General features: G+C 45.8%; 1 protein-coding gene across 4 annotated transcripts in view; it reads right to left on the bottom strand.

Annotated features, from left to right (window-relative positions):
- Positions 1-944: 944 nt before the first annotated feature.
- Srgap1 (SLIT-ROBO Rho GTPase activating protein 1) overlaps positions 945-18,786 on the bottom strand; it is a 279,322-nt gene continuing 261,480 nt past the window's right edge. For 2 of the 4 annotated variants that reach the window (XM_076554169.1, XM_076554168.1), the window contains exons 17-22: positions 17,963-18,187; positions 15,775-15,854; positions 9,928-10,108; positions 8,991-9,125; positions 8,515-8,854; positions 945-2,184 (exon numbers count right to left, since the gene is read on the bottom strand). In XM_076554169.1, the coding sequence (XP_076410284.1) occupies positions 1,804-2,184; positions 8,515-8,854; positions 8,991-9,125; positions 9,928-10,108; positions 15,775-15,854; positions 17,963-18,187 (1,342 nt within the window). In that variant the 3' untranslated portion in view covers positions 945-1,803. The remainder of the gene's footprint in view (positions 2,185-8,514; positions 8,855-8,990; positions 9,126-9,927; positions 10,109-15,774; positions 15,855-17,962; positions 18,188-18,786) is intronic. The other 2 variants (XM_076554167.1, XM_076554166.1) reach the window with 1 other exon arrangement.

Raw genomic sequence — 18,786 nt, 5'->3', positions numbered from 1 at the left:
GTTTAAGTAGCTGGGGGTGGGGAGTATGTCTTCAATACACTTGTGAAGTGAAGAGAGTGACTTTGAAAGGGGATATTTCATCCTTATATATTTTTTTTCTGCAACAGAAGGATTAGATCAGCAAACTGAGGTAGCGATCAGTCATGATCCTGATTTTAGTACAGATCTTAATTTGTTCCCGCGTGAATTATGGTCGACGCCGTGCTACTGAGGTGGGCACGCCCGTTTGAAATTAAACCTAGAAGGTAGTGCATGGTATGTGCAAAGGGCTTTGTTCTGAGACATCGGCTTGCTTCATGAGGAAGCGCAGCACTAGTGTAGACATCTGCTGCTGCTAGAGCGGTGATTTGTACCTTAGTAAAAACAGTCGTGTTCAGAATGATGGGGGCGGGGGGGGGGGGGGGGGGGACAGCTCAGTGGTAGAGTGTGTGCTTAGCAAGCGAGAGGCCTCCGGTTCAATCCCAGCACCACACACACACACACACACACACACACACACACACACACACACACACACACACACACACGATCTACCCTTTTCTTTTTAAGCTAGAGGAAAAATATAGTAAATATAACGATAAAGAAAACTGACTATGAGCTTAAAGGTCAGAGGAAGAAGCTCCTAACTGAGTCCTTTTGACTCTCTGAGTTCTGTAGAAGTCACAGGCAAAAATCCCAAACAGCAAATCAAACAGAAATGGGACAAGAACAGAAGTCATGGTGCTGAGGTACAAAACTGGGAAGAACCCACCCCGGCCACCACCAAGGTCATCTTCCCATGGTGTGTCCTGGCGCGGCTCCCCCTCGGTACCGTAGCCAGATCTGGCTTGGCTCAAAGATTTGGGCAGCAGAGCGGGGGGGGGGGGGGGGGGGGGGGAGGGGCTCAGTTTGGGGAGCACTGGGTCGTTGTGGTGTGAAGGAATCAAGGTAATTTCGTCACAACATCAGCGAACCAAGGATTCATTTCCTGTTTGTTTTTTCCCATGGCCATCAAGGGGAACGTGGGATTCTAGGGAAGGTAGAGATACTTCTTAGGCAGTTATTGAACAACTTTGCAGGAGTCTGCGGGGCAACCAGAAAGTCCTTACTATTTGTCTGCTCTAGTCCTCTGTAAATGGAGGCGGTGGACTTGGGCATCTCCAGGGCCTGATCATGTCTTGGAGGGAGTCATGTCGACAGATCGGGAGACGCAGTCTCCTTTGCCTTTTCCAGGTTCACGCCAAGCAATATTTAAGTTTCTTCTCTCCATCCTCTTCCATTGAGTCTTTAACCCAGATCCAGGGAGATGACCCTTAGGGAAGGGGCCGTCATCGAACCCCTTCACGCCATGGACCGAGGGTTCCCTGGAGCCTCCCTCTGTGGCCTTTAACAGGGGCTGGACCCCCTCTGGACGCTCTTCCCACAAGTGTCACAGACCGCGCCAGGCGATGCTCCAGTAAGACCCAGAAGGCGGGTTCTCTGGCTTGGAGGACGCTCACCTGGGCCACACTAAATCCGAAGCCATAGACCATGTGGGGCGAGGTGTGCAGCCTTGGTGACAAGGGGCGCAGCATTGGATTTTCAAGTAAGTCTAAGTGTTTCTATTGTCTTTAAAACGACATGTGTCCAGTTATTAAAAAAAGTTACAAAATACAAATGCCCATGTTAACTTAGCTAGTTCCAGACAGCATTACATTCGACAACATAGAAAAGTCCAAAGATCTCCAGTTATAAGCGCAAGACGAAGGAACGTCACCGATCACTGACTCAGGTCACCGATCCATCCCCACCTCCAGACCCCCTCCCCTCAGGACCTCGGGTTTTCTACATCGTGCAAGACTTGTCCGTGGGGCCCTGGGCAGGCGCCGCGGGGCCCACGGTGGGGTTTGTTTTTGGAAGAACAGCGGGCTTTGGCCTTAGGGCTGGGGGCTTCAGCTGCACGCCCATCCTGGGCGCCACCATCGGCTTGAAAGTGCTCATGGTATCACTGGAGGAGCTCGTGCTGCGGCGGATCTGGGGCTCCGAGCCCCGGAGGGTGGCCACGTTGTGCAACGGGCTGAGAGATTCCATGGACGTCGCAGGGGTGGGCGCGTTTTTCACCTGCTCCAAGGTGTCCAGCACGACGTCGGGGGTGTGCTTCACCGTGCTCTGTCTCTCCAGCTCACGGAGTTCGTTCAAAGCAGTGTTCATGGTCTCTTCGATATCCTGTTGGAAAGGGAAAAAAAAAAAAAAAGGATAGGCTCATCTTTATAGAAACAAAGTGAACAGATAGGTCAAAAGAGCATGGAGATTTAACTTTATAGTCTGTAGAGTGTGTGCACTGTACCGTAGGCCTTTGGTGTGCTTCTAAATGATACTTCAGAAGCAATGCACATGGTCAAGCAATTGCCATTCTGAGGTACTAGGCAACCTACTGAGGTCTCTTCTAACTTGTGCGGTATTGATCAGAATTCTATTTCGTGTGTGTGTGTGTGGGGGGGGCATGTGTGGGCTGGAGGTCAACCTCAGGTGTTATTCATCGGGTGCTGTCCATTTTTCTTTTGAGTGTCTCACTGTCTTGGAACTCATTGACTTCAGGTAGGCTGACCAGCCAGCAGACCCTAGGGATCTGCCTGTCTCTGCCTCCCCAGGGGCTTTGTTTACAAGCGCACACCACCACACCTCGATTTTTAAAGTTGGTTCTGAGAATGGAGCAGCCATCTTCCTGGAAGTGTGTCAAGAACTTTACCAATTGAGCCTTCTCTCCAGCCCCTCTTGAGATGTATAGAAAAGTGAGAACTGTTTATAATAAACAGAATTATTGATATGAAAATTTAGTTAGAAATTTGCACATATTTAGGGAGTTCTGTGTGATTTACAGATATATATCTATATATCTCTCTCTATATATCTCACATGTACATAAATGTGTGTGTAATGACCAGTTTAGGTTATGATGTATATCCTCATATGCTTACTACTTCTTTGTGTGTGAAACATTCAAATTATTTTCTAATTGATAAGGCTTAAATATTTGATTTTAACCAATTGTGGTGGTTTGAAAGAAAACGGCCCCCATAGGGAGTGGCACTATTAGGAACCTCCAGCTTGCCTCTATATGATCCAGAAAGCCCCATTCCGGGCTCGCTCGCTCTCCAAACCCCACCCACTCAGTCTCCGAACAAAGGAAAGGCACCAAAAAGCCCCGTTCACAATCCTAGTTCTTAGCAGCTTTCTCCGCTGAAGTTGCCAGCCGCCCAAGTCCCCGCCTGAACGCTCGATTTTGACCAGATTTGGGCACAAACTCACCTATCATCCATAAAAATCTCCCTGCTTTCATTTGGGGACACAACTCCTCTGGCCTCAATCTCTGGGACCAGAGAAGCCGTCCGGGAGTTGCTCTCAATAAACCTGTTGTTCTACTTCTCCATTTCAGCTTGATCTGGCTTACTGTGTTGTTGGCGGAGAAACTTATTATCAGGAGACAGAAAACCTATTAATTTACCTTAAAAAATGTATTGTTCTTTACTGTTGTGCTGCTTTGCTTTGACTGGCCTCCCTCATTCAGAAGCCCCATTTCGAATTCCTGGAATTCATTCTATGGCTTCAGCATACTCTTGTACTGTGACTCTCAATTGTGTGTGTGTGTGTGTGTGTGTGTGTTTTAATTCCACTTACTGAGTTCTTGAGGTGCTTGGGTTTTGTTTCATGATTTCTATCTCTTAGGTCACGAAAGACTATTTTCTGAATTGTCTTCACTTATTCTCAATTCTGCAATGGCCATTATTTTGAATTTGTTTTCAAGGCTGTGAATTTCCTTTTCTTTAGGGTCAGCTAACAAGAGTTTCTGTGATTCCCATCCCCTTTGTATTTTGCTGGTTCCCCCCGCTTTGTTGATGATCTGTACATCTGGTGCAATATTCACATTTTCAAATTTTCTAGGTTAGTTATTCTTTGTTGAGAGGCCTAACACCTGTTGTTGGATGTTGTTGACCTTGATTCTAGACGGACTCAGGAATGTGGCTCCTGTGTACATCATCTACAATCCTTGCCAGCGAGGTCTATGATGGCATCCCTGGTCCAGGATGCAGGCATCTGTGACTGCAGTGGCTTGACAGTTTTGCTGGTGTGTGTGTGTGTGTGTGTGTGTGTGTGTGTGTGTGTGTGTGTGTGTGTGTATAGAGCCACTACCTGATTGGTTGTTGGAACGGCATGGGTGTATGCGGGCACTGTGGGCCATAGCTGTCTGCCTGGCCTTTTGGTAGGCTGGGTTGCCACCTGGCTATGGACATGGCTCTTGCAGGGGCCAGGGGGCAGAACTGTGCCTGGCTGTCTACAGACCAGTGTGGCATAGGTGTGGGTCCCATGAGCTGTGTGTGGGTTGGACTGATGGGGACATCAGGATGCTGCCTGGATGGCTATGGGGCCTAGGCTCTGAGCAGCCAGGAGTATGGTGCTGCAGCCCATCAGGTGAGCATGGTAGATGGCAGCGGAGATACTGTGTGGTCACCGGGCACTAGAGATGTCTCTCTAGCAGGAGGGTCCTATGTCACAGCAACTTAGGTCACCATGGCTATATGTTACTATTCTGTGGCAGCACAGCTCTGTGAACTCTGGGCGACTCTCCCAGTCAGTCAGTCATCTGCAGCAGCCACGGGGACTTCCCAAGTCAACTCACCTTCTCCCGTGAGAAGTCCCTCTCAGCTCTGAATCCACTACATGGGGGAGACAGGAGATGAGCTGCCTAGTTTTGTGTCCCCGTGACCCAGGCTAGGGTAATTTTGGAAGAGGGGACCTCAGTTGAGGAAACACCTCCACTGGATTGGCCTGTGGACAAGCTTCTGTTGCGGGTTCTTAATGAGTAATTGGTGGAGGAGGGCCCCGTCCGGGTGGGTGGTACACCCCCTAGGCAGGTGGTCTTGGGAGGAGCAGGCCGGTAAACAGCACTCTGCCATGGCCTCTGCGTTAGTTCCTGCTCCCCTTTGAATTCTTGCCTCGACTTCCCGGGATGCTGGACTACAAGCCGTAACATAAAATAATCCCTTTCCTCCCCAAGCTGCTTTTGGTGTTTCATCGCAGAAACAGAAGCAGTAAGACAGAGGTGGTGAGTTCGACTTGAAAATCCACAGGGGTCATGCCGCTTCCCCGAGGAGTACATCGGGGCACTTAGTCATTTTAGTGGGATGGATTACAGTTGTCTATTCTTTCTCACGGTTTCCTCTTATTTTGGGGGGGGGCAGGGACAAGTGACAGGTAACCCTATTTTGTCATTTTCTCCTATCATGAAAAATCTGAGGATCAAACTGGAGGCACACTTGTCAGGCCTAAGCAATGGAAGCTTGTAAAGGAAGGGATCTTACGCATGTGTGCCTGATTTAAAAAGAAAAAAAAAAGCCAAAGTATGCACAAAACCCCTGCCAGATCTATAACCTTGACAAAGGCCATTGTGCTCTTACATAGAAAGTCCTTCTACAAGGACATCGATTCAGCAGGGACATCTGCCTCGCAACTGTCTGTCCAACCTTGGATGGACACCAGCCTTGTCATTTATGAGCCCTTGTAGCCAAGGACGACTCTTCCAGATAACGTGGTCCTCTTTCGCCTTTCAAATGTTTGTGTCTCCACCTCTTAGGATATGCTCCCAATTTACAACAGCAACACCTTCCCAAAGCAATGTCTCTGCTGTTCCCACATAAACACCATCATTCTTTGAAGAATGTCTCTGGTTGTCACTTAGGCTGACGATCTAGAAACATGAAATACTTTTTGCACGGTGGTAAAATTCTCTGGGGGCTACCATTATACGAATCGCCCTGTGACTGGAACACTGAGCAAGGGCTGCCCATCCTTCTGAGAGAAACCGCAGCTCCAGCAGGGACATCAGTTAATTAAATCGGTACTGCTCTGCCAATGCACACTTTCAACTGCTGGACTGATGGAAATTCCACGAGTGGGTCTAAGAACATTTCACTGTGTCTTTTGCACAGTCGTTCAGTGTGTCTTTTGCACAGTCATTAATTAACATTGATACAAAGGAGTTGTAGTGGTCTGTAGCACAGTCGGGCAGCAATAGTTCATAGTTCCATAGTTTATAAAGGGAAACTAAGTGAGCCGCAATGCTGGTGTGATAACTACACATACCTATATCATATTATTATATTGCCTCCTATAAATATGTAAAGTTGTTATATCAACAAAGAAAAAGAATTGAAATTGAATACATTTAATTAAAAAAATACCGTTTTCCTTATATTTATCAAATATATCATTAATCCAGCTCAGTGTAAACGGAGAATTATAAAAATTTATTTCAAAGGGCAAAGTGTGTCCCATTGAAGGACTGATAAAGATAATGCATGCTTTCTCTCCATATACATATATGTATATAAATACATACTCATAAAAAATGGAGTACCACTCAGAATTGAAAAGAATCTTGGCAAATGCAACTGTGTGTGTGCACCTTGAGTACCTTGTGCTATAGGGAACAAAATAGTCACAAAAATATAAATATTGTATGCATCTACACATACGAGGTATGTGAATTAGTCAAATTCACAGGAACAGAGAGTGGATGCCAGGAGGACTTGGGGACCGTTGTTTAATGAGTAGAAAGTATCAATTGTGTACAGTTCTGGAGAGTTATTTCATGAGAATAGAAATATTCTTTACTGAACTTGGTTAAGATAGCAAAATTTATGATTTTTTTTTTTAAAGCAGAAGTTCAAAATACAGGCAGTGTTGAGATGGGGTGAAAACCCTGCCATGTTCTGACTGAAATGCTTCTTCCCTTCATCCCCGGGACTTTGGCCGTGCACCTGGACCACAATCCTTGCTCCCCCACAGTGTAACGGCCTCCCTTGTCCTTCCCCACTGTACGGCCAGCACCTCGGGAAAACGGCAGCATTTAACCTGTTCGTCAAGAAAGCCTTTCCCAGATCCTGCATCGTCAATGCTCAACACGTATTTGCTAAATGAATCAGCAAAGACATGATATTAAATCACAGTCTCCAATACAGAATAAAGCCAATCATGATACGATGATCATCTGTAGACAGCACGCTCTCCCAGTCTACTCAAGGATCCCACTGACTTGCTCGGTCAAAGGACTTGCATGTTTTTGTATGTATGAGCATCACTATGAGATGCTCTTTTGGCCCCGTGGGAATCTTTGAAGGCTGGAGATGGGCAAAGGACAGAGCTAGAAGCCGTTTTGTGAGGGTGACATAATACTTAATTTTCAAACAATTACTTTCATATGTGATTTCCTTTACTGTTAAACATGGGGATAAAACCCAACCATACAAACCAAATATTTGCCCCAGACAGAATGTATAGAAACTGGTTTATCTGTGACTTTTGTCTTTATGATTTCCAATGAAAGGATTTCCTGGTCCTGGCAGTAAAAGGGTTAAATAGTTTCATTATGTCTTCTTACCCTCCTCAAGCTCCTAAATCTGTCTCTAAACCGAATCACATTTCACGTGTTTATTACAGCAGTGATGTTCGGGGGTTCTCCAGTCATGACTTTCAGCTATGATTAAATGGAGCTGGTTCTAAAAAGGTCTTGAAGGGCTTTGCAGAACCCTCTAAATAGAAAAACTCAAAGGTCAAAAGCCTTTTTGATTTTTGCCGAGAAATTGCTCGATACTTAAAATTCATTTAATTGTTTACAAATGCCTTACACTCCTCAAATAGCCTGAGTTGCCATCCAAAATTCTCTGTCATATCATTAGGATACTCAAAATAGTTTGGGAATGGGTCATACCAAGGATTCCTGGGTCCTTTTTTTTTTTTTTTTAAAAGACTAATCCATTTTCTTGTTTCTCACTCATTCTTGATCCACTTAATCTTAAAGCTTTGGAGAGCTGGGAGATGGTTGAAATTACTCATGTCCAGGACCAAATCTATCCACTTTCTCTGTTGCTAGATAACAATTTCTGGACCAGAGGGCCAATGGTGGGATGGGGAAACTCATCCACACTGCTTTACCTCTGCTTTGCCAGTTCTGATCACTACAGATGAACGACAGAGCCCCTCTGTGAGGTCAGTGTTGGGAAGGGCAGAAGAGAGGTACAGAAGATCCAGCATTACGGGTCTTTAAATGGCTAACCATTGTTGATTACATTATTTATTGACAAATCTATCAGTTGCCAAGTTGGAAGTGTCATCTTTGGTTTATATTAATTTACTCTGTTTCTGGGTTGTCTGTTCTGCAAGCTTTAGATTGTATATGCTCTGTTAGGAGGTCCTTATTCATTCAGTGTTTTCCTGGCTGTTCACCGCGGAGGGGTATGAATGCCCTGGCTCCTCCATTTCTCCCACATCTACTTAAATCAATACGAATCTAATATGCCTAGAATCTAATCTTCCAGCAGCAAATGGATCATCAAGAGATTCACGGCCAAGCTTTAAACTAGTCAGTGAGATGACTTCCTTTGTTTTCTTTAGTTATGGCTATATAAAAATATAGTTTGCACATTTTTAAATGTTTCATATTGCCTTTATCACACGCTTAAGGACTTAAAACACAACATCCAGTTAGAAGCACTATACCTGAGCAATTGTTTCTGGGTCCAGTGGCTTGTGGTCATTGAAGCTGGTGTACTGCCCCGATGACGTGGACCTCCTGATAGGTGGGCTGTCAATCTTCTTGAGGGAGTCATGCCGGCTGATGTTGGTCAGGCTGCCATGGCCCGGCCGGCGCCGCCTCTCAGGACTGTCGTTATTGAGGCCACGATTTTGCAACAGACCCCTGGGGTGACTGGCTAGGTTTGGGGACCCCAGGTCAATTGAGGAGTTAGAAAGAGCATGTGGGGGGTGGAGGGGACAATGGCCATCACTGGTCCTGCCAGGACGTCTTCCTGGAGGGGGTGGTTCTCCTCTCTTTCTTTGCCTAGATGTTCGGTGAAGAAGAAAAGAAAACAGAAAATCTTACGGCACTGGGAAAATACTTTAAGGCTGACTGTATGACTGCTCCTCATCGCCCCTGCAGAAGGGAGATCAGGAGCCGATGACCAAACGTCACTCACCTCGCTAAATAGCCATCAGAATGGCGGTCGGTGGGAGAGTTCATGTCCTTGGATGAAGACTTGTCTTCGGTGACCGGCCCGCTGCTGGCCTCACTGTCGGCTTTTTGGCTCAGAGTGTCTGAAAATGTATCATCCCTGAAACAACGGGAAGCAAGTGAGAGAGCCTTTGGATTTGATGAGTGGGGGAAAAATAAGGGATGGCATTTATGTAAGTCTTTTGCTAACTCTACTCTCCTTGGTTCGTAGGTTTGGTTTGTGTGTGTATGTACATGTGAGTGCAGATGCTATGGAGGCCAGAAGAGGGCACTCTAGCCCCTAGAGCTGAGGTACAGGTGCTTGGTTCCCAACACCCAGGTTTGGTGGCCTCAAACTCACAGAGATCCACCTGCCTCTGCCTCCCGAGTGCTGGGATGAAAGGTGTGTGTCACCACACTTGGCTGATGTAGTGTGTTATAGATGATGACTATTCTTTTGTATGCCTGAAATTTTCTGGCAACATTATTATGTTTAGAATGAAAATCTACTTGAGGGTGCTGGGAAGACATTCAAGGTCAAGAGCACATGCTGCTCTTGCAGAGGACTTGAGTTTGTGAGCCTGGGCTACAGAGTGTGTTCCAGGACAGTCAGAGCTCAGAGTTTTGAAAGCAACAACAAAAACCCCCCCTACACCAAGAGGCAACTGTGGTTAAGATTTTAGGAATATAGCTTTCAATACTTTGCTCCTGTGTCTAGAATGTCTATGAGTATGTGCATATATACATTATTACATTATGGATAACAGGCCCCTCTGTTTAGTCGTTTAGATAGACATGTTTATTCAGTTGCCACGTTACACACTTTCTTATTTCTAAAGCTATGTATGTCATTAAGTGTTTCTACTCACTTTATGTTGTGTGACTAACTCCACTTGGGCCACTGAAAGGTTGGGCCTACTCACATGTCCTGCACCACGATGTACTGATGAGGCACAAGCCCGTCGATGCCGTTGTGTCTGCCTTCCCACCAGTCCTCAGAGGCGCGGTGATACAGCAGTAGGGACGCACCCTTCTTGAAGGACAGCTCTCTAGCAGACCGGCCGACATAGTCAAACTTGGCTATTGCTTCGATTGGCTCACACTCTACAGAAAAAAAAAAGACAGAAAATGCAGAGGGATGGGGAAGTCAGGAAGGCATGATGCTTTCTCTGAAAGGTCAACGTGAGGCTTTAGACGCAGGCCGAACAGGGCAACCAACACACTGGAGGCAATAAGAGGCAGCTGATGGAGAAGAGGGAAGAGAGAGGGAGGGAGAAATACCTCTGGCTGTCACCAGTTTTCTAGGCAAAGAAAAATTATACACTAGGTCTTAATTTCCTCAACCCCTTATTTGAGAAACAATGACAGTATAATAAAAAGATTTTGACTTTGCAATATGATATAGAAAATCTCTCCTTGGTTGTAATATCCTCCACAGTGGTTCTAATCTTCTTTTGACATTGATGGAGTATCCTTGCAACATGTTAGTAGCATTTATAAGAGAAAAAACATGATTCCAGCAAACAGGCTTTATTAGATTTAAAAAAAAAAAGATACACAAAATCATCATGATAAATGCTATTTAAATACATTTATTTTTCTTGTGGGCTCTTTTTGTTTTGGGGTATGAAATCTCAAAGTTACCATCAAAACTCAAGAAAACTTTCTTTCACTTCATAAAAATTTTAGATTTAATTATGAAGCATTCATACAGTAGATGGCCCTCTATTTGAAGTAATATTCAGTTTCAAAAACTGTTTTCTGGGGATCAAGAGACACTGGTGGGAGAGACTGTGATGGAGTAAAGAAAAAGCCAGACCTCAAAGATTGCAGACTGTACAATTCCATTCATTCAAATGACATAACTGTAGATAAGCAGAACAGACCAGTGGCTGCCACGGGCTGTGGTAGATGAGGTGATGGAGGAAGTCGTTGTGGCTAGAAAGGGTAGCACGAGTTTCCTTTTAATGCAGGCTGCCTTGATGTTGCCTGTGATTGTGGTCACATAAATCTGTCCGTGTGATAAACGACACAGCGCTAAGTGACCCCGCACACTCTGGTGCAATGTGGACATGGTCCACGGCCTGTGCCGGCATCAGTTTTCTGCCTGTGGCATCGCACCAGAGGTGTGTATGGACAACATTCCCATTGGAGGAAACAGAGATGCATACACATGTCTCTGTGATACTTCTTAAAACTGCAAACAAATCTGTAATCTCGGGGGGGGGGGGGGGAGGGAGAGGGGGAGGGGGAGGAGAGGGAGAGGGAACTATCAAACTCTGGGCTTAGGATGAGAATCCAGCTCTGATTTAGTTGTGATTAGATACTAAAAGGAGAGGCGGACAGACCACAGTAAATTAAACCCCTCTAAACAGTGCTTTGTGATTTAGCCAACTGTAGAAATGTCCTTCATTCAAAGCCTTTCTCCTCCTCTCCTACCAGCCCCCCATTCTTGTTCCTGCTGTCCAACAGGCGTGACTGGACATCTACTGAAAAGTCAGTGGAAATGAAAAAGGCAAGGAGTGTATGCTTATAGGAACGTGTGTGTATAATTAACGATGTCTCATTTGCTAAAACCTGGGCATGGGTTAGTTTCACATATGCCAGAACATGCAGGCAACGTGGTGGGGTCAAGCCATCTCTCAACAGTTCAGGAAATTGCTTTCTACCTGTCCTGATAACACATCTACTCATTTGAAAAGCTCGTTCTTCCCAGCGTTCACCACAGAATCTGTTGTACTTACGGATAAGGACGGTGTGAGAAATTTGGGGATAAAGAAAGCTATAGGCTTCCCTCTCACTTGATACATTCAAAATTCTCTGGGACGTGTACAGCAGAAGCGAGAAAAGCGATGCACATTGAGAACCTTTATGGGAAGGGCGCGTGTCAAGTACAGCAAATCATTTGAAGACCGTGTTTGAGGTAAATATTATGTCATCAAGCCCAACCATAATACTAGAACCTGAGTGGAAAAAGAGCTTCCAGAACAACAATGTAGCTACTGGGTAAAACTTTGAGATCAGATGTTCATGCTTTGGGTGTTTGTGACATGTCGCCAAGGCTCATGGTGTTCATGGTTGGTCCATAGTTGGGTGGCATTGTTTTGGGACACTGTTCTTTCTTTAATGAAAGAACCTCCTAGATATGGTGCCTGCCTGGCAGATGCTGACCTGTAGGGGGCAGGGTTAGGGAGTTATAGGTAGGTGAGAATTCTCTCTCTATAGAGAATAACAGCCACATTCTCTGCTTCCTGAATACCAGGGTAGCCAGCCACCCGTCACTCAGGCTGCCTCCCTGTCTTCCCCACCACTATGGACCACATCTCCACATCTATGAGTCGGAAAAACAAACTCCCCCTTCCTCAAGTTGCTGCTTGGAGAAATTCTGTCAGAGCGAAGAGAAAAGTGATAGCATACCACCTCAAGTCACATTTTATGAAGACTTTGCAAGTGGGAGTACTATTAAATATTTATAGGACTTTCCATTTAAATGGAGTGACCCTTTGTTCCAAATTTCCAGAGAAAGAATCAATCCTGCTTGATCTGAGATGATGAGATACGAAAATCTGTACTCCAGTTTTCCCTGGAGGATAGAAACAAGTCTGTTCACGGGGTGAAGACATGCTAATTTGTTAAAAGTAACTTCACGATATAGGATTTGCAAGCCAACATGCCCTTATATTTTTTATTTTTTATTTTTTATTTATTTTTATTTTTTTTTTGGTTTTCCGAGACAGGGTTTCTCTTGTGTAGCTTTGCGCCTTTCCTGGATCTCACTTGGTAGCCCAGGCTGGCCTCGAACTCACAGAGATCCGCCTGCCTCTGCCTCCCGAGTGCTGGGATTAAAGGCGTGCGCCACCACCGCCCGGCGCCCTTATATTTTTTAATTAAAAAATGAAAAGCTACCATCAGAGGACAGGATATATAATCCATGCATGACATGTCAAGGAGAAGGGAAAGGCTCATCATGCCTCTTGCATGCATGCAGGGTTACGATGTTAACGCCGGCCAAAGGCTCTCTAGAACAACATGTATATCACATACACAAACAATTTTAGAATCACGACCTCTGTGACTGTCACATCTTTTTGTGACTGCTTTTTCATATAACGGGCACCAGGAGTATCTGAACCACGGGGGCAGGGTCTGTCAGGATGGCCACAAGCATCAGAAGACCATTTTATTGGTGATCCTGGTGGATCAACAAGTCATTTTCAGCAATTTCATTATTTTGACTCTTTGCACTCTCCTGGGAGCCATTTCACAGTCAAGTGTCAATCAATAAGGTATTTACAGGCATCCCAGTCTGGGCATTGCATGGCAAATCAATCTCAGGGCATGGGGCGCCATGCTTCTTTTATAACGAGAGCCATATGGTCCTTTCGGGTCCTGTGGCGACCTCTTAGAATGCTGCTAATGCTGACATCAATACCAATAATAGCAAGGCTGTAATGTGACTACTTAGTGCTTCTGCATGGCTCTGAGAACTGTGCAAAGGGGAAGCGGACTCGGCAGAGTGGCGGCCTGGATGGCCTGGTGCTCTCAAGTCCTGTGTTCCCATTGTACTTAGGGTGTAGTAATGTTGTGCCTTCTCCTGGGAACCTTATTATTATTATTGTTATGCTTCCTTTCCAATTTGTCATCTACTGCCATCTTGAAAACAGAATTTGGTCTCTCTGTGGTGATACCGTGATAGAGAAAAGAACACATGGTATCTGACGGTCATAAAAGACAACCAACATTCCAGTTAATGCAGCTATGGAACTTTGAAGGTTGTGACTAGGGATAAGAACATGTTCTTTGAGAGCAATGCTTTTCTTTCCAGCAAAAGTGGTGGCCATGATCAAAATGAGGTCTACACTGTTGCGTGTTCAACAAAGATTCTCTCTTGTCGTCAAGAGGTAGACATTTGGCAGATAGCATGCAGTTGAACTGGTATGTGGGGAGAGAGGTGGCTGGGCCTTGCCTAGGCTTTTCCTCCACCACAGAAAGCAAGGGTATACTCAGAAGTCATGAGGAAAAAGAAAGAAAAAAGGAATGAACCTGAGAGATAAACAGAAACCTGGGATGAAGAAAAGGATGGTGTCAGAGGTAGGGACTCAGAAGATTCCAGTAACATCATAGAAATATGAGTTCTCACTTTAAAGAATGTCTTTTAAGCCCAGAAAATGCCAACTCACTCTACTTTAGAAAAGAGCCCAAGGGTTATGGCCTGCTCCATGAGATGGAACTCACGTCTGACACTGCTCCAGTGGCCAAAGAACCTGAGCACATAAGCCATAGACGTAAGGGAAAACCAAGTACTCCTTCCTACTCTACTAAAGGAATGTAGGAGTACAATGACTCAATGACACTCTTCTGTATCTGTAGATCAGGGTCTTTCTCAGCCATCACCAGAGAGGCTTCCTCCTACAAGAGATGGGAACAAATACAGAGACCCAGAGATACTGCCAGATAATATGCAGAAACCTTGCAGCAATGCTATGGAACAATCTTTTCTTACACTATCAATCTTTGTTACTCTCATTGGCTAATAAAAAGCTTACAGGCCGGTAGCTGGGCAAGTCAAACTGTGAATGATGGGAAGGAGGAGGGTGGAGTCAGGAGAGACACCAGCCAGCCGCTGAGCCAGCAGGGCATATAAAAAATGAGGTAACAAGTCTTGAGCCACACGGCAAAGCGTAAATAGGACTGTGGGTTAATTTAAATGTAAGAGTTAGCTAGTAACAAGCCTGAGCTATTGGCCAAACATTCATATTCAGCCTCTGAGTTGATTATTTGGGACTGGGCAGTCAGGACAGGATACATCCGTTTCCACTCTGATTCCTAAATGCGACGTCTCCATCAAATCCCTCCCTCAGAGCTCAGGGAACCCTTCAGAAGAGGAAGTGGAAAGGGTGTAAGAGACACAAGGAAATGGTGTCTTCTAGACACCACAGGACCGGCACACACATGAGCTCACAGAGACTGTGGCAGCGCGCACAGGTCCAAGCATTGAGAGGGGAAGTGGACACATCCCTCCTACCTCACCCAGAACCTATCTCCAATTGACAATTGCTCACAAAGGAAAAATGAGTTTCCTCCAGCAGTCTCCCTGGACATACAAACCACACCTAAGGGTAAGACTCACACCCAGCAGGAGATGGTCAACACAAAATAAACTCAATGGTATTTTTGGAGATTTTTTAAAAATAGTTTCATATTGCTTTGTTTGGGCGTTTTTCACCTTGCTTCAGAAAATGTGTTAGAATTATGAGACATATAATATGAAATGGGGGAAAATCTGATATTTAAGAGTAAAGATCCAGGAACTTAAAACAAACAAACCCAATGACCAAGCAGCAGATATAAAAATTCAGTGGATGAAAGGGGAATTTGCACACAGCTAGAGAGGTTCTAAGAGAAAACTTGGAGTATACATCGAAGGAAAAGGGGCTGAACATGGTGGTGCACGCCTTTAATCCCAGCACTGGATCTATGGTCACAACAACACAGATGATATACTTAAAGATGGGTGAGGAGGAGACATCTGTCACATGTTTGGAGGGAGGGCAAGGATGGGACGCAGGGCTGAGGAGGATTTCCTGAAGCCGACCCAGAGCGAAAACAGAACCCTGACAGACTGATCAACTGTCCTGGCAGCAGGGAAGGCGTGTCGGAGCATGTAACCCATCCTGAGACAGAACACCAGGGTGATGGACACCCAGCCGAAGCACCGGGGATAAAAAGCCTGGGACCGTGGCGCTGACACACAGACACAGGCGACTCACCGTCCTCGCTGGTGTGCGGCTCCGTGCCCGCGTCTTGGTCCACTTCCTCCAGCGTGCCGTGTTCGCTGTACGGGCTGTCGCTGTTGGTGGGAACACACACGAAACCAAAGGGTGATCACGGGAGCCAGGAAACATGAGACTCCCATGCAGGGACAGTCCTGGAAAACCCGAGCTCAGAACGCCAGTGCCTCCGTCACTCTCATTCTATGTATGTGCACACGGACATGTAGGTGCACGGCGGCTACCATAACTGGGCATGCCTGCAAGGGATTCCCTGGTTGGCTCGGGTGGGAAGACCCGCCAAGAGTGGGGTCCCAATGAGCATGAGCATCCATTGTCCTCTGCTCCCTGAGTGCAGATGTGTGCAGACGCCTCTGCTGCCATGACGGGCTGCACCGGGAACGGTGAGAAAAAACAAACCCTTCACCCTCGGTTGCTTATGTCAAGATGTTTTACCACACATATGTGTATGTGCGTTTGTGTATACATATGTGTATTTGGATGTGTGTACCTATGTGTATGGGTATGTGTGTATAATACATGTGTGCGTGTGTATGTGTGTGTATATGTATGAATCCACCTTTTACAAGAGGTGCCATGGAGTTCTGGTCAGCCACGCCTTCCCATGAGACCTTCCAGCCTCCATACCTATGAGAAGTTCCTTTTTTCAAAATTACCCAGTCTGAAGTATTCCGTCACAGCGACAGAAAATAGACTAAGGTACCTGGGCTGTTCCCATTAAATAATATTAAACACTAACCATTGGGTGTCCTTACTGACCTCTTGTATTCACGATGAGTCATTGATAAATAAGCACACCGACTAGCTGGCATAGCAGAGAGCCTCAAGGACTGAGACTTCTTTTGTTATTTACATGGAAAAACGACCGGAACCTCCATATCAACCATCTTTAAGGTTCCCGCCTTCTAGGGTCACTCCGTGGACTCTGCTCTCACTCAGGTATGTGGCTGGGAAGGGACACCATGCCAAAACTGTCTCAGAACACATTGATGTGAATTTGCTCACGCTGACCCGCACTACTATAATACTTCTTCGTAAGAGTGATGGTCAAAATAAACAAGTAAAAATGTATTTGCTCGATGGGGCTCCCGTGAATAGAGAACATGAAGATACTTGTCACGGAATAAACCTATCTGATGAGGCTGGGGACGCACGGAGTGTTTGCCAAGCGCATGCACGAGGCATTTGATCCCCGGCATCGGAAAAACCAAAACCCAGGCAGGCCCAAATAAAACCCAAGAATGGAAATGAAATCTGTGAATTCAGTAAGTCATCTCTTCTTGATTTAGTCCAGTAATAAAATATTAACATCGCTCTCTCTGGCATCAAGATCTCATGCTCTGTCTCTGTGTCTCTCTATGTCACCCCGCCTGTCCTGGAACTTGCCATGTAGGCCAGGCTGGCCAGCGCACCCTTAAATAAGCAGACTCTGAAAAGGCAAAACCCTTATTCTTTACAGAGGCCCAGAGAGGTCAAAATTATCTACAATAGTCCGCTAACAGTGTGCTTCCACAATAAAGCCCCCAGTGCCACGGACTTCACTGTTCTAACTTACATGTTACTGCTGCTGTTTCTCCTTTTAAAAATAAATGAAAAGCACTGGTAGCTTATGGGCATTTTATTTTATTTTGTGTGTATGCTGGTGTAGTGCCTCATGTGTCCATGTAGAAGCTAGAGCCTGAGACTAATGTTTTTCTCTCTTGTTTTCCCTCTTTTTTTTTTTTTTTTTTTTTTTTTTTGGTTTTCAAGACAGGGTTTCTCTGTCATTTTGGAGCCTGTCCTGGATCTCACTCTGTAGACCAGGCTGGCCTCGAACTCACAGAGATCCGCCTGCTTCTGCCTCCCAAGTGCTGGGATTAAAGGTGTGCGCCACCGCCGCCCGGCTGTTTCCCCTCTTATTTTTTTGAAACAGGGTCTAACTGAACCTGGAGCTCCCTGTTCGGAGAGGCTGGATGGCCAGTGAGCTCCTGGCATCCTCCTGCCTCTGCGCCTCAGTGCTGGAGTTACAGACACACCTAACTTTTACGTAGTTGCTGGGGATCTGAACTCAGGTCCCCGCGATTCAGCAGCGAGCACTTTCACCTCCCCAGGGCTGGATAATTCCCGTGCATCATTCCGTCAGTTAGCTACGTGTCCCTGAGAGGGAGGCCCCTGCTCATGGACTCACCAGTAGTCGCCTCCAGCCATGCATTTCTCGTACACGGGGCCATCCAGTTCTTTAGCGTCTGGGAAAATCGTCTCATGATGGATGATGATGGTCTTCACGATTTCATTCACATGCGCCTGGCAAGACACTTGGTCCTGTATTTCTGGGACAGGCATCAATGTCGGGCCAAAGCAAATGGCCAAATTATAAGGGTCCATCATGTTCTCATCACTGTACTGGGAAAGACTGTAAAAGCGGGGTTTGGGAAAGGAACGTACTTAACAGGATACTTCATATTTTGAATTTATTTTACTAAAAAAAAAACCCTGTGTATGTGCATCTGTGTGTGTGTGTACACAGAGTGCAGGTGCCCTATGGAGGACATAAGGTAGTGTCAGGTCCCCTGGAGCAGGAGCTACAGGTGGTGGGTGCTGGGATCTGAACTCACATCCTCCAGAAGAGTAGGGCATACTCTTCATGACTGAGCCATCTCTCCAGCACCCCAGATTAAACTATTGGTTTTCTTTTTATCATTAGAGGAAAAATGATATTCCATCCACTTAATCGAACCCTGGACAGACTAAGATCGACTAGGTAGGAGAGGAAGGGAACACACATCCTCTCTGTCTGAGTCAGAGGCGCTTCCTGAAGCCCTGAGTTTAAAAACGACATCAACTGTAATAGAGATAAGGACCGAGATGAGTTTCCCTGGTAAATACTAAGGTCTCGGCCCATAAATGCAGCTCATGCGAATCTGGGCAGTTTCCATAAAGCCTTACGATTATATCTTTACATTTGCCCTACCACTCCACGACATCTTAGCTTTCAACTTTTCCCCCTTATAA

Source organism: Peromyscus maniculatus, chromosome 18 (assembly GCF_049852395.1).
Source record: "Peromyscus maniculatus bairdii isolate BWxNUB_F1_BW_parent chromosome 18, HU_Pman_BW_mat_3.1, whole genome shotgun sequence".
NCBI classification, from domain to species: Eukaryota; Metazoa; Chordata; class Mammalia; order Rodentia; family Cricetidae; genus Peromyscus; species Peromyscus maniculatus.
Note: the sequence above shows the minus strand (reverse complement) of the source record. Positions and strands in the feature narration are given on the sequence as shown.